This window comes from Triticum urartu, chromosome 5A (genome assembly GCF_056163025.1).
Source record: "Triticum urartu cultivar PI428250 chromosome 5A, HENAU_Tu73, whole genome shotgun sequence".
Taxonomy (NCBI): domain Eukaryota; kingdom Viridiplantae; phylum Streptophyta; class Magnoliopsida; order Poales; family Poaceae; genus Triticum; species Triticum urartu.
The window spans coordinates 65959726-65976024 of record NC_141877.1 but is presented as its reverse complement, the minus strand read 5'-3'; the positions used below and the strand labels follow the sequence as shown (position 1 = coordinate 65976024).

The 16299-nt window shown below is 42.2% G+C and overlaps 1 protein-coding gene across 1 annotated transcript; it reads left to right on the top strand.

Moving 5' to 3' along the window:
* Positions 1-9306: 9306 nt before the first annotated feature.
* LOC125507898 (light-inducible protein CPRF2) lies at positions 9307-13896 on the top strand. The gene is made up of 6 exons (XM_048672420.2): positions 9307-9657; positions 10652-10739; positions 11379-11499; positions 12063-12138; positions 12217-12342; positions 13405-13896. Exons 1-6 carry the CDS (start codon positions 9532-9534, stop codon positions 13759-13761), a joined length of 894 nt encoding a protein of 297 aa, XP_048528377.2. The 5' UTR covers positions 9307-9531; the 3' UTR covers positions 13762-13896.
* Positions 13897-16299: the final 2403 nt, after the last annotated feature.

Genomic DNA, 16299 nt, shown 5'->3' with positions numbered 1-16299 from the left:
AGTGAAGATGAAACCAGTGACTCATTGAAAACAATGATATGTTGGACCAGTTCCAGTTGCTGTGACAACTGTACGTCTGGTTGGAGCGGCTAGGTATTTAAACCTTAGGACACACAGTCCCGGACACCCAGTCCTGAACACACAGTCCAGGACACCAAGTCCTCACCGTATTCTCCTTGAGCTAAGGGCACTTAGTCCTCGCCCAATCACTCTAGTAAGTCTTCAAGGTAGACTCCCAAACCTTCACAAACTTCGTTCACTGGCAATCCACAATGTCTCTTGGATGCTCTGAACGTGACGCCTAACCGTCTGGAGGATTCACAGCCCTCAAGTGTAATAAGTCTTCAGATCACACAGACAAGAAGACTCAAGTGATGCCCAATTTGCTCTGGCTCTGGGTGGTTAGGGGTTTTCTCCTCACTAGGAATTTTCTCTCAAAGGCTTCGAGGTGGGTTGCTCTCAAACAACAAAAGCCGTGCACTGAAATCTGAGCAGCCAACCGTTTATGGTTGTGGGGGTGGGCTATTTATAGCCACTTGGCAACCCGACCTGATTTGTCCGAAATGACCCTGGGTCACTAAGGAACTGACACGTGTCTCAATGGTCAGATTTCAAACTCTCATGGCAACTTTACTTGGGCTACAAGCAAAGCTGACTTGTCCGGCTCTCGACAAGATTCGCTTTCATTGTCTTCACTCGAAGACATAGGTTTTTGGTTTAGGCATCACTTCAGTCATTCTGACTGGTTCTCCTGGACCCCACTTAACAGTACGGTGGTTCCTATGACTCAACACAAAGTAAAAAGAACTACGAGAGATCTAAGTCTTCGAGCTCCATAGGCTTCATGATGTGTCTTCTTTTGTCATAGTCTTCAATGTGAATGTCTTCATATACCACCTTTGTCTTCAATGTCTTCATACATTTTTAGGGGTCATCTCTGGTAGTAAAACCGAATCAATGAGGGACTTCTACCTGTGTTTTCCTGCAATTCTCACAAACACATTAGTCCCTCAACTAGGTTTGTCGTCAATACTCCAAAACCAACTAGGGGTGGCACTAGATGCACTTACACCGAGATAGGATCCATGTATGAAAACGAAGTATGGACTTTGACTGACTTAAATGGGTTATCGACAAGCCCTATTTAAAGTGAATGCGTCAGTCTCTAAAGCATACCCCCAAAAAGATAGCGGTAAATCGGCAAGAGACATCATAGATCGCACCATATCTAATAGAGTACGATTACGATGTTCGGACACACCATTACGGTGAGGTGTTCCAGGCGGCGTGAGGTGTGAAACTATTCCACATTTTCTTAAGTGTGTGCCAAACTCATGACTCAAGTATTCTCCTCCAGGATCTGATCGCAGGAACTTGATTTTCCTGTCACGTTGATTCTCAACCTCACTCTGAAATTCCTTGAACTTTTCAAAGGTCTCAGACTTGTGTTTCATTAAGTAGACATACCCATATCTACTCAAGTCATCAGTGAGGGTGAGAACATAACGATAGCCACCGCGAGCCTCAACACTCATTGGACCGCACACATCAGTATGTATGATTTCCAATAAGTTGGTTGCTCGCTCCATTGTTCCTGAGAACGGAGTCTTGGTCATTTTACCCATGAGGCATGGTTCGCACGTGTCAAATGATTCGTAATCAAGAGACTCTAAAAGTCCATCAGCATGGAGCTTCTTCATGCGTTTGACACCTATGTGACCAAGGCGGCAGTGCCACAAGTATGTGGGACTATCATTATCAATCTTACATCTTTTGGTACTCACACTATGAACATGTGTAGCATTACGCTCGAGATTCATTAAGAATAAACCATTCACCATCGGAGCATGACCATAAAACATATCTCTCATATAAATAGAACAACCATTATTCTCGGATTTAAATAGGAGCCATAGAAAATAAATGGATCTTTAAGAAGAAGACAGACGCGGATGGTAATGTAACCATCTATAAAGCTCGGCTTGTCGCTAAGGGTTATCGACAAGTTCAAGGGGTTGACTACGATGAGACTTTCTCACCGATAGCGAAGCTGAAGTCCGTCCGAATCATGTTAGCAATTGCCGCATTCTACGATTATGAGATATGGCAAATGGACGTCAAAACGGCATTCCTTAATGGTTTCCTTAAGGAAGAATTGTATATGATGCAGCCGGAAGGTTTTGTCGATCCTAAGAATGCTAACAAGGTGTGCAAGCTCCAACGCTCGATTTATGGGCTGGTGCAAGCATCTCGGAGTTGGAACATTCGCTTTGATGAGATGATCAAAGCGTTTGGGTTTACACAGACTTATGGAGAAGCCTGCGTTTACAAGAAAGTGAGTGGGAGCTCTGTAGCATTTCTCATATTGTATGTAGATGACATACTTTTGATGGGAAATGATATAGAACTTTTAGATAGCATTAAGGTCTACTTGAATAAGAGTTTTTCAATGAAGGACCTTGGAGAAGCTGCTTATATATTAGGCATCAAGATCTACAGAGATAGATCAAGACGCCTCATAGGTCTTTCACAAAGCACATACCTTGATAAGATATTGAAGAAGTTCAATATGGATCAGTCTAAGAAGGGGTTCTTGCCTGTGTTGCAAGGTGTGAAATTGAGCTCAGCTCAATGTCCGACCACGGCAGAAGATATAGAAGAGATGAGTGTCATCCCCTATGCCTCAGCCATAGGTTCTATTGTGTATGCCATGTTGTGTACCAGACCTGATGTAAACCTTGTCGTAAGTTTGGTAGGAAGGTACCAAAGTAATCCCGGCAAGGAACACTGGACAGCGGTCAAGAATATCCTGAAGTACCTGAAAAGGACTAAGGAAATGTTTCTCGTCTATGGAGGTGACGAAGAGCTCGTCGTAAAGGGTTACGTCGACGCTAGCTTCGACACAGATCTGGATGACTCAAAGTCACAAACCGGATACGTGTATATTTTGAATGGTGGGGCAGTAAGCTGGTGCAGTTGCAAGCAGAGCGTCGTGGCGGTATCTACATGTGAACCGGAGTACATGGCAGCCTCGGAGGTAGCACATGAAGCAATTTGGGTGAAGGAGTTCATCACCGACCTAGGAGTCATACCCAATGCGTCGGGGCCAATCAAACTCTTCCGTGACAACACTGGAGCTATTGCACTTGCAAAGGAGCCCAGGTTTCACAAGAAGACCAGGCACATCAAGCGTTGCTTCAACTCCATTCGTGAAAATGTTCAAAATGGAGACATAGATATTTGTAAAGTACATACGGACCTGAATGTAGCAGATCCGTTGACTAAACCTCTCCCTAGAGCAAAACATGATCAACACCAGAATTCCATGGGTGTTCGATTCATCACAATGTAACTAGATTATTGACTCTAGTGCAAGTGGGAGACTGTTGGAAATATGCCCTAGAGGCAATAATAAAAGCATTATTATATTTCCTTGTTCATGATAATTGTCTTTATTCATGCTATAATTGTGTTATCCGGAAATCGTAATACATGTGTGAATAAAAGACACCAACATGTCCCTAGTAAGCCTCTAGTTGACTAGCTCGTTGATCAACAGATAGTCATGGTTTCCTGACTATGGACATTGGATGTCATTGATAACGAGATCACATCATTAGGAGAATGATGTGATGGACAAGACCCAATCCTAAACATAGCATAAGATCGTATAGTTCGTTTGCTAGAGTTTTCCAATGTCAAGTATCTTTTCCTTAGACCATGAGATCGTGTAACTCCCGGATACCGTAGGAGTGCTTTGGGTGTGCCAAACGTCACAACGTAACTGGGTGACTATAAAGGTATACTACGGGTATCTCCGAAAGTGTCTGTTGGGTTGACATGGATCAAGACTGGGATTTGTCACTCCGTATGACAGAGAGGTATCACTGGGCCCACTCGGTAATGCATCATCATAATGAGCTCAAAGTGACCAAGTGTCTGGTCAGGGGATCATGCATTACGGTACGAGTAAAGTGACTTGCCGGTAATGAGATTGAACGAGGTATTGGGATACCGACGATCGAATCTCGGGCAAGTAACATACCGATTGACGAAGGGAATTGTATACGGGATTGATTGAATCCTCAACATCATGGTTCATCCGATGAGATCATCAAGGAGCATGTGGGAGCCAACATGGGTATCCAGATCCCGCTGTTGGTTATTGGCCGGAGAGTCGTCTCGGTCATGTCTACGTGTCTCCCGAACCCGTAGGGTCTACACACTTAAGGTTCGGTGACGCTAGGGTTGTAGGGATATGTATATGCAGTAACCCGAATGTTGTTTGGAGTCCCGGATGAGATCGCGGACGTCACGAGGAGTTCCGTAATGGTTTGGAGGTAAAGAATTATATATAGGAAGTGCTATTTCGGCCATCGGGACAAGTTTCGGGGTCACCGGTATTGTACCGGGACCACCGGAAGGGTCCCGGGGGTCCACCGGGTGGGGCCACCTGCCCCGGGGGGCCACATGGGCTGTAGGGGGTGCGCCTTGGCCTACATGGGCCAAGGGCACCAGCCCCAAGAGGCCCATGCGCCAAGAGATAAAAAAGAGGAAGAGTCCTCAAAGGGGAAGGCACCCCCTAGGTGCCTTGGGGAGGAGGGATTCCTCCCTTGGCCGCCGCCCCCCTAGGAGATTGCATCTCCTAGGGCCGGCGCCCCCCCTAGGCTCCCTATATATAGTGGGGGAAGGAGGGCCTCTCACACCACGCCTTTGGTGCCTCCTTCTCCCTCTCCAACACATCCTCCTCCTCCATAGTGCTTGGCGAAGCCCTGCCGGAGTACTGCAGCTCCATCACCACCATGCCGTCGTGCTGCTGCTGGAGCCATCTTCCTCAACCTCTCCTTCCCCTTGCTTGATCAAGAAGAAGGAGACGTTACGCTGACCGTACGTGTATTGAACGTGGAGGTGCCGTCCGTTCGGCGCTAGGATCTCCGGTGATTTGGATCACGTCGAGTACGCCTTCCTCATCCTCGTTCTTTGAACGCTTCCGCGCGTGATCTACAAAGGTATGTAGATGCAATCCAATCACTCGTTGCTAGATGAACTCATAGATGGATCTTGGTGAAACCGTAGGAATTTTTTTTGTTTTCTGCAACGTTCCCCAACATTTGGACACCAGGCGCCTCTGCCGCAAAAACGCGAAGGCATTCCGGCTCGGGCTCGAAGCATCCGAGCCCCTCACGAGGGAGGAGTCCGCTACCGCCAAGGCGGCATGACACGAGAGGAGAGCGGCACCACCGGCACGGATGACGATGATCCTCCCGCCGTGGACGCGTACACGGAGGAGATGGACCATCGCCGAGATGACCGCAAGGGCAAGGGCCCGGGCAAGAAGTGGTGATCTCGCCCTCTCCGCATCGCCTATGTTTATTTTGTTTGTAGTATAATTCGGTGAACAATGTCTTTTGGGTTCGATTTAGTTTGTCCGATGAACTATGCCCTAAATTTCTCTTTGGATGTTGATCTACGTTATTGCATGCATTGTATGGATTTGGTGCGGACATATGGGGACTACACAGCGTGCATGTCCAGACGCGTCCGTGGGTGTATAGAGACTCATATTAGGCGACTATGGTTGTAGATGCTCTTAAGTTCTACCACATATCTCTTTTCGAGGAGTTGTACATCAATTTTTGATTCAGGAAAACTACACGCAAATCTTCTTCACTCGTGTGCTGAACAATTTGACCAGTTCAATTCCGAAAGTACATTGGCCATAGTCACCAAAATTGCGACGTGTAGTATCTGCACCCGAGCTCAAATGCTCTCCGATGATCAGTAAAATAAAAAAATACTAGTAAAAACTCAGAATTTTTTTTGGGATTAACTTTGACAAATGTTTTGTGTGTTTTTAAAGAATAAAAGAAAGGATTAGCTCCACATTTTTTAACTTCTCATTTTTCAGAAGAGTTTAAATAAATACTCCCTCCATTCCAAAATATAGTGCGCCCGCGCTTCCCGAGGTCCAACTTTGACCATAAATTTAACCAATGAGACCAACTGCGGCGGGAGAAAAAATTATATAATTGAAAACTTCTTTCAAATACGAATTCACTGATATAATTTTTGCTCCCGCCGCAATCGGTCTTGGTAGTTAAATTTACGGTCATAGTTGAAGCACGTAGATAGAGGAAGCACTACATTGTGGAATGAAGGGAGTAGTTAAGAAAATAGGGAAAGAGTTAGAAATGCCCCAAGCTTCCCAGCTGCAATGCAACAAAAGCAGCAAAAACAATAAACCAAAATATTCCGGTCTTTCTTTTTAGGAAACTCGTTCCATCTTTCTGTTTGCCTACTTTGCGCATCGAACCGCCATGAAGCTTCGTGGTGCCCAGCCGTCAGCATCAAATAAAATTCCGACGTCTAGCGTGATGCTGATACAATAAAATAATATCCGGTTCGTGTCATCGTGTGGATAGGAACGAGCGGCGCACTCGGGAGTGTCCGACGTGTACTCAACCCAGAAAAATATCGAAAAAAACCCAGGAAAATATCAGCCGCAGAGCATGTTCGGTGGATCGCACTGCCCGCTGAGCTGGCTACCCTCCCAGCCAAGTTAAAGATACGCTGTGGCCCGTGGGCCCCGGAGGAGAAAGGTCCACAACCAGGAACGTGCATAGATTCTGCCCACTTGGCTAGCAGTGCCTGCAACTTGGCCTCAGATATTTTTTGCAACTTGGGGAGGCGAAATAATTTGACAATGACAGTTGTCTCTCCTTGATATTTATGTTTCGGTTGTTTTGATATAGTCATATAAAATATATATGTCCTAGCCCCATACCGCACCATTCGGATAGAGCATACAAAGATCAAGATTTTTCTTACAATATTGCTTAACAAGTGGAGTAATTTGTCTAGATTCCATGCAGATTTTTTTTTCCATAGAATACACTTAGCAAGTAGTTGGGGTTTGGATGGTGTCCCTTTTCGGATCTTTGATAAGCTTTTTGAACATTAATTAGTGCAAGAGGGCACACCCTAACCCCTTGGTGCAAATAGGACGTTGCCTCTAAGATTACGCCCTTTTTGTTGTTGTTGTTAGTATTGACAATGACATATGTGTCTTGTTGATTTTTATGTTGGTACATGCCCTAGGTTAAAAAAAATATAGATGACATGGTCTAAACTAGAGTGACCAGATTCACTCAACTTCCCTAGTTCGCACATAGAAAATGTATTAAAAGCTCAACATAGTTTTGATGACATTCACTTGCGCTAACCACACTACTGCGAATGAAATGTGCTCTATACACAACAGAAAATTACATTGAAAGGTTGCAAAATTAAATTGTCGGTAGCATCGATAGATGCATGTTATACCTTTTCTCAATTTCTGTAACTTTTTGAACAATGAATTAGGGGTAGTGGCCACAAGTGCGCCTAAGTCCATTAGTGCGTACAAGATGTTGCCCCCAAAACCACACCACTTTTTTGTCGAGAATTAGAGGCACACACGTGGACATTTAGCCATTGACATACAAGTCACGCGTAATATGAAAACAATATCAGGGTTTGCATGTCATACTCAATTCCCCCTTCGTTCTCGGATATCACTAGCAAAAAGTATATAATGCCGAACAAGTGGGTCTAAGTCCATTAGTACATCAAGATTGCACGTCTGATGGATTTGGTCTTCGCCGCCACCCACGTTTGTGTCGCGACAGTCATCTGGTGTAGCGGGGCTTCCTAGTTGTGAATCCAAATCTCTTCATCCACAAAAATCGGCCCCAAATGCATTCCAACCAATTTTACATGTCTTGCTGACTTGGCATGCTCGGTAGCCATGAGAAAGATATGGTGCAAGCCCACCACAAAAAATCCACATTCCGTGGACAAGAGCACCCACAAATGGAGAGATTCTGATCACAGGTTGCAACCAATATCATGAGATCTTCTGCAACATGGAGAGATGAATGAAGTTGACAAGGACACTTGGTCTACTTGTCTTTTAGTCTGAAATGTTGACAAGATGCATACAATGCTGCAAAAAGAGCCCTTTGTTTTGAACTTAAGCACTAGCCTGGAACTTTTATCTCTCACCAACACGAACACACTTGTATGTTGTACTTGGTGTTGTCTGAAAGAAAATAGATGTGTAAATGGGTACTGAACAATACACACACTCTTCTAGGACATTTGATCTGAAAATCAACTTTTGGTGGGTGTGAAGCTATATATGCAATTCCACACTTTACAAAATCAAATCTGTTGCCAATCTTTATGCACAATATTGGTCACATATTTATTATGTGTGCCCTGTAGTGGGTGTATGCTTCTAGTGCCACACCAGGGGGAGCCTTGGTAGAAACTTTATGAGATTCATTTGGTTCTGCACTTGCTAGGCGTGTAGGTGGTGTATGTAATTTTCTTCGTACTGACGAGTTATTCTGTCTCAATAAAAGTAGGTTACATTTTGAATCTTGTACATTTACCAATGAGAAAATTTTACTGCTAAATTTGTATAAACATTTAATAAGAATGTAAAATACATTCTACTCCATCCGTTTCTAAATATAAGTCTTTTTAGAGATTTCAATATGGACGAAACAAAATGAGTGAATCTACACTTTAAAATATGTCTATATACATCCATATGTAGTCTGTATTGAAATCTCTAGAAAGACTTATATTTAGAAACGGAGGGACTATAATCATTTTTCATAAAAAAATAGTTATCAACCACTCTCTAACAACTTCACCAATGGTTGTTAAAAGATAGTGAATTCTGACTACATTTTTCTAGAACATACTTCATCTGTCTCGGTTTACAAGACCTCCTCGATTCTTACCTAAAGTTTGATTGATAAATTACAAACAAAGTATATGTCACAAAAAATGCATCATTAGAAGAACCCCGAATATCCAACGAATGTCAGATTTTTAGTCATGACAAAACGAACGTTTTCCATAGCTAATTATGTTCATTGAGGATGGCTGCTTGCAAACTAAACTTGTCATCATCACGCCAATATGAATTGCCATGAAAAATATCAGATTTGCCATGCCTATAAATCTGACGTTAGATTTTTAGCGTTTCCGCATTAGAAATTTTAATATACGTTAATGGTATATAACTCACAATTTGTTATTCATTTTTTTTTCAGTCAATTTAGGTCAAAACTAGAGGGGGTCAATAAATCCGGTGGAGCAAGCAATGTATTTTGAAACGGAACCAGTAAATTCCCATAGAAACACACACTGTGGTCCCCACACAAAAGATCTAAATTTTGTGGACAGGAGCACGCCGGAGCGGATTCTGGCCACTTGGCTTGCAAGTAGGCTCCTGAGATCTTTATTTGCGCGGAGAAGTGAAACACATGGACAGCGCCGCCGAGACAGCGACTCCCCGTCCCCTCCACCGCCGCTATAAACCCTCCCCCCTCGCCGCCTCCATCTCCACCATCGTTCTTGCCCCCAAGCTTCATTTTTGCGATCCACTCGCTCCCAGTTCCCGGTGTAGTAATTCTTTGCCCTTGTGAGTAGTACTGCTATCAATCAAGGGTGGGAAACAGAGCTGCTATTTAGAGAATGGAGTGCAGCGGCGACGAGGTGGTGGAGCTGAGCTGTGCCCGCGCCGGCGGAGACCCCGGGGAGTACGCCGCGGTGCTGAAGAGGAAGCTGCAACTGTACTGCGCCGCCGTGGCCAAGACCATGGTATGCTCAATTCCTTTCCTTTCTGGTCTGACTGAGTTTTAGGTCGATCTGGAGCGTTTCATAAAGCTCTACCAATTCCACCGCAGATCCCTCTTAGAGGAGTTGTCCGGCAATTTTTTGTTTACAAGAAAACACCGCACGGATCTGCTTCAGTATTATCAGTTCTGATGAACAGCCTGACCAGTTCAATTTTCCAAGTACAATTGCCTTACTGGCCGAATTGCTGCCATACTAATGCGCTAAGATTTGTTACTATTACAATTTACATGAAAATGGTAGTACCAGTTGAGTATCCTTTTCTGACCAGGAACCCTCGCGAAACAAAAAGTGGTAATGATGTGCCTTTTATTCCTGAATGAAGGCGAGGGGAGAGGAATCCTGGTTTCCTTGGTTCTCAGGGGAATCTTGTTGCATAGGATAGGATCACAGTTGGTTTTAGTGTGACATACTGACATGTGACATGTAACATGTTTCTAGGAGGGTAGCTGACTTGTTTCAACCACATATACAGATGATGAGTATATTCTGATGGAATATGGTCGGCCATAGATGACTATATACTTAAATGATTTGATGTTGTCGGAGAGTCTGAAACAATTGGGTTCTCCAATCTTTTCATGTCTGATATGAAAAAGTATGCTCTGATATTTTTCCTGAGAGTGACACGTAAGCACGTAACGACATAATTCTTTGCTTTAATCCTCCTACACCATTCAATTCACACTTTGTGCCTGTTAATAGCCGAGTGTAGATGAGTGGCTGAATCAATCGTCCCTAGTTTCTACCATTTCATATCTCACATCAGTATTTCTCTTATCCACATTTACCCATTGGTTCAATTGAAACTTACGGTTTATTTATAATCGGTAACCGTTCGGGCAATATGTGTGATTTTGCATTGCTCAACAATCAAACTAGATTTTGCAGTGTGCTCTGGCAAATGCCATCTAAGTGTGATGTCCATGAGCTAATTTTTCCTGTAATTTGATTTCAGGAAGCTAAACCTCAAGAATCTTCTTTGAACTGCCTCAATTCACAAGCTTCGGACACTTCGCCATTGGTTTCTCAAGCTTCTTTTGATTGTATGTATGAACGAACTTCGATATTCACATTCATTTAAGTCCAAGTAACTTTGCAACAGGAAGTAATCAAAAGGCAGTAATTGACAAAGTACAGTTTAGGTTGACAGTATTCTGCAGTTCTGTTAGAGTGAATGTTATATATCAAATCCACCTCTGAACATTAGGTGTCCTTTTATTTGGTGCTCTCTGGCTTCTAGCACTCTGAATCAGCAGAAAGAGGCAAATGTCGCCAGTAGTTTCTGTAGAATAGGTTAACTGTTGTCCAGAGAATCCATCAAAATGGGGAGAAATTTTCACTCTGGCTTTGGCAATATGGTGCTATGTTGACATGTCTGGAGAAAAGGGCTAAAATACATATAATATTGTTGAGATCAAATACGTAAAAGATGATAAATGGATATTTTGATCCTGTTTCATCGATGCTGAATACTGGCAGTTGCATCAGAGAAGCATTCTTGTTGACACCAGTTTGCATTCTGACCTTGTCTAGAGTGTAGACATATTTTCACATCATAGTATCTGTTTTAGAAGAGCACCTACAAGCCTGATACCGGACTAGGCATTTTTTGTAGCATTAGAACTTCTAACTCTTGTGTGCTATCCTCATTAAGCCTTTTTGTTCTTTACTTCTATCCATAGGTGACGGTACTGTTGTTCAAGGAAAGCCAGCTAATAGTTGTACATCAAAGGAGCAGTCAGATGATGACGATGGGGATCTCGAGGAAAATACAGACCCTGCCAGTGCCAAGCGCGTGAAGAGGTACTGCAGACTTTTTCTCATCACCATTATCTTCAACATGCAGAACAAAGCTTTAATCATTATAAGTTTCTAATGGTATCATGCGAACATTATGTTCTGCTGTCACCAGAAATTGTCATCCAGAAATATCTGCTTTCACTTTTTAGCAATGTTCAGTTATCTAGTTGGAAACAAATATTTGATAGTAATGGGGCAATAAATTAGTTTATCTTGCAAGGATATACTATATCTCAATCTCTTTCCTTGCCCTGCCAGTTGAATGGTTCAGGACAGGTGAAAAGGCAGAGGTTACCATAGAGGATCCAATCCCTTCAAACATATATGCTCATGTCTTTTCATATTGGTACCAGATTATTTTTTAAACACCCAACATATTTCACAATAAAAACTAGAAATGGCCTTGTTTTCTAAATTTAAACCATTCTCACCAAAGTCCCAAATAGCAGGAGGCTGTAGTTTCGCACTTGGTTATTTTCAAGTAAATTCCTTACCAATGTGCCATGTTGGAAAACTAGTACAATGTTTGCCATGCTGAATTTTCTCTGTTTTAATTCTATGATCAGGATGCTGTCAAATCGAGAATCTGCCAGGAGGTCAAGGAAAAGGAAGCAAGCCCACCAAAATGATATAGAATCACAGGTTTGAAATTGTGACTAACGATGTTTGAAACTCAACTGAAGTTAAGCCGGCCATGCTAATTACTGCACTATCATCTAGGTTACCCAGTTAAGAGCTGAGAATGCATCTTTGCTAAAGCGCCTGACTGACATGACTCAGAAATACAAGGAAGCTTCCCTTGGCAACAGGAATCTTACAGTTGATATTGAGACTATGAGGAGAAAGGTATATCCTTTTCTTGATAACTCTTAACTGCATCCTGCAACCTGCTGTAACTATTTGAAGGGCTGTGCTAGTGAATCTGTTGATTATAGCCATGGCATAATATTGTACATCATATGTGTCATTACTAGTTACTTTTTTAGGCTCTGCACATACCATGGTTGATGTTCGTTCTTTTCTTGGGAGAACCCATGCATAAAGCGATCTGGGATTTGACATTCCTTGTTTAGCATCATTTGTAACTTCCTATTCCTAACTGTACTATTAAAGATTACATTGCCATTCTGGGTTTGAGTTTGCCATTCTCATAAGGAGGCAGGCAGGTACTATTCTCTTCCATTAGTGAACAAGGAGTAGTTTAGTTCTATGTTTCACTCTCCTATTCTTTTTATTTTTTTGGTGTCAAGAATAACAATGTTTTCTTACAGGTGTGGGTGTTGTAAAAACGAAACAAAATATAAAAAAGCGCTCATACCATGTTGCAATGCTCAGAGAGTGTGTCTCATTAAGCCTGTGGTTTTGGTCCTTATGGGAGGGTGTTCTATCTCATACCGCACCTGAGGAGTCCAAACAGGCACAATCATACATACATTTGTTAATGCTTGTGTGTGAGTACATGCCAAACTCTGTATTTATGTCTTGGTAAAGGTGTTTCTAGAACATCCATTTTACAGCCATTACTTGTTGTCTTTTCTCTGCAAAACACCAGGCGTATTTCAATATTGTATTCACAAACATGTATATACAGAACTTATGTTTTTTAAAACAGACGTATGTCACCCCTATGTGTATAGACTGTTTTTTTTCTTTCCAAAACGTTGGCAGTAGCTTATACTTAGAATCTACAAAAATAGTCTAGATGAGGTGCTATGTGTATAAACTGTTTTTTTTCCTTTCCAAAACGTTGGCAGTAGCCAATACTTCGATTCTACAAAAAATAGTCTAGTTGAGGTGCTAATGAGATACAGCTTGCTTTATATTATCTGAAACAGGGTCTATAAACAAAATGTAACTAGTGCCATATTTTTCTTTTCTTTTCTATGCTAACAAAGTACTTGTGTTCAGGTGAATATAGCTGAAGAAGCTGTCAGGAGAGTAACTGGAGCAAGCTTGATGTTCTCCACTACATCAAACAACGTGCCCTTGTCTTCATGTGTATCTGTTGCAGCTTCTGCTGATGCTGTTCCCACTGAGGAAAACATGAGCCATTTCCTCCAGGGTTTACTTGAAGACGATCTGATCAAACATGACCCCTCAGAGGTAGCAACCCCTTTGCCCAATGGGGAAGAGATGACCTCAAGGCCAGCCCCTTTGCAACGCGTCGCGAGCCTGGAGAACCTGCAGAAGAGGATCCATAGAGATTCAGTGCACACTGAGGACACGTCGAGTTTCCCGGACCATGAAGTCCCTGCCAATGGTTAGTAACTGGACTGTATAATTCTCCAGTGGGCTAAGTTTTGTCGTAAAGTATGGAGGCTGTGGCGTCCGTGTATATCTGGATGCTGAACTTTGTGTATACTATTTTGAAGGTAAATAACCTGCACTTCAGTCTTCTTATCCTGCTTCTTCGGGCTTCTCAGCCTTGTGAATATCGTGCACAAGCAGATAACTGTACTGCACATGTCAGTGATGATCCTGAACTGTGTTTTCCATTTGGTGAACTTTGTGATGGTACTGAGGAATTGTGCCTAAATTTTGAGAGGGCTGTTGAACTCTCTCACTGAACTCATTATATATGGGGAACTATTTGATCAGATCATGCCATAATTTTATGACAAATACAGTGATTTTTGGTGCTATAATTTCAGTTTGCACACCAAGCAAACATAACAACAACAAATCAGAAACTGAAAGTCGATTTGTATTATGGCATACAGCACTGTATTTCAATTACCTTCAAAATAGTATACATGTTGAAGTCCAGCGAGAGCCCAATAAATTTTGCTGTGCAAACTGAAAGTCGATTTGAGTTACGGCATACAGCACTGTATTACAATTACCAAAATGCTCTTAAGTTTTGTGTAATTTTACTCCAAGTTGGCCCATGGGCCTTAAGAAGTGAGAAACACCTTGTTGTTCTCCACTACATCAGATGTATGATCCTGCTTCTCAGCCTTGTGAATATCACGCATAAGCAGATAACTGTATTGGACATGTCAATGATGAGCAAAACTGTGTTTTCCATTCGGTTACCTTTGTGATGGTACTGAGGAATTGTGCCTAAATTTTGAAAGGGCTGTTCAACTCTCACTGGACTCTCATTATATATAGGGAACTATTTAATCAGACCGTGCCGTAATTTTACGACAAATACAATGATTTTTGTGCCATATTTTCAGTTTGCACACCAAACCAACATAACAAAAACAAATCAGAAACTGAAAGTCTATTTGTATTATGGCATGCAACACTATATTTCAATTACCTTCTAAATAGTATACATGTTGAAGTCCAGTGAGAGCCCAGTAAATTTTGGTGTGCAAACTGAAAGTGGATTTGTATTATGGCATGAAGTACTGTGTTTCAATTACCAAAATGCTCAAAGTTTTGTGTAATTTTAGTCCAAGTCGGCCCATGGGCCTTAAGAAGTGAGAAACACCGCAGCGCATGGAGAAGAGAATTTTGTTTCCCTTTTTCAATGTTCTTTCCTGAAATTCTTCTCTGAAAACGGGGATGAATGGCTAATGGTCATAGCCCGTGTCAACGATTCCATTCTCTCGTACAGCTATCCTAAACAGATGGTAAACTGATCTAGGCAGGATATAAAGAAGATGGCGTAAAATAGTATCTCTTTTTAACATTGACATAAAGCTTGTTTCGGTAAATATCCCATGAGAACCATGATGTGTGGGACTGTTCTTCTGTGATTTTGACAAGTTGTCTTTGCACTTTTTGGAGCATAGGGGGGGATAACTTATTCTTCTGTACTTCTAATGGAAAGTTAGGAGGATGACCAAGTGGATACACTAGTTAATTGAAGAGATAATGGTAGCAAAGCGCACCGTGTTTTGGATAAAACATGTTGCCTTGATCTTGGGCAGAACTCCTTGTTGCTATGTCCGGGGACTTGATATGTGTATTCACATGCTTATCCATAGTCCTTTGCATCACACATCTTACTGAAAAAGGCCCCTGATTAGATAAAAATGCTACTCCCTCGGTCTAGATACATCCGTTTGAGCGACAAGTAATATGGATTGGAGGGAGTAACACTCTTTTTCTTCAGTTTTTTAAACATATTTATACAAAAATGAATTGTCAGAGTTTCATGGTGAAGGCCATGTCCATATCTAACTGTCATCTGCTTAGAAAAAGAGAAGGTTCAACACATCGCTGGTGGACACGCCGAGAAGATATGCACCCAAAAGATAAGAACACCTAACTTATCTGCAGATTAAGGGTATGCACTTGGCCTGTTTAAAGCTTTGAGCTTTGATTTTATCTCACAGAAACCCTTTCTATAAGTCATGAAGACGTGGACCAAAAGACTAAGAAACTGCACAATCTATTGATTGACTGAAAAACTCAAGCTGAGTAACTTGCTTGATCACCTGATTCCAGTATGCTATATGTCTTGCCCGAAAAGATTGTTCTGATTCAGACCAGCACTTCTTGTCTTGCATATTTCTCGCACGTTGTTTACTTTGCTTACAGCTCTCCTCCTCCTGTATTGTGACCAGACAGGTGCAGTCAAATACTGATTTCCTTTTCACCGCTTTACGGGGCGAGGTTACAATGGATAGCCAACTTAGATCACACAAAAAGTAAGCATCTTGTATGTATGTGCGACTGAGTGTCTTGATTCTCGAACCAATGACGAGGTGAGCTGAATTTCTGAGCTACCTCGTTTGTCAGTACTGGTTGTTCCATTCCCTCATGTCCAGGTCAGGTCACATTAGTTTTGCACAAAGAACTGGCAAATTGCATCTCCTGAGAGTAACAGCTTTGGCAATTTGCAGG

Excerpts from the sequence above, each read along its gene's own strand:
- LOC125507898 (XM_048672420.2), top strand. The coding sequence starts at position 9,532 with ATGGAGTGCAGCGGCGACGAGGTGGTGGAGCTGAGCTGTGCCCGCGCC. Across the intron at positions 9,658-10,651 it reads CCGCCGTGGCCAAGACCATG|GAAGCTAAACCTCAAGAATC; the intron begins GTATGCTCAATT and ends ATTTGATTTCAG. Across the intron at positions 12,343-13,404 it reads TTGAGACTATGAGGAGAAAG|GTGAATATAGCTGAAGAAGC; the intron begins GTATATCCTTTT and ends ACTTGTGTTCAG.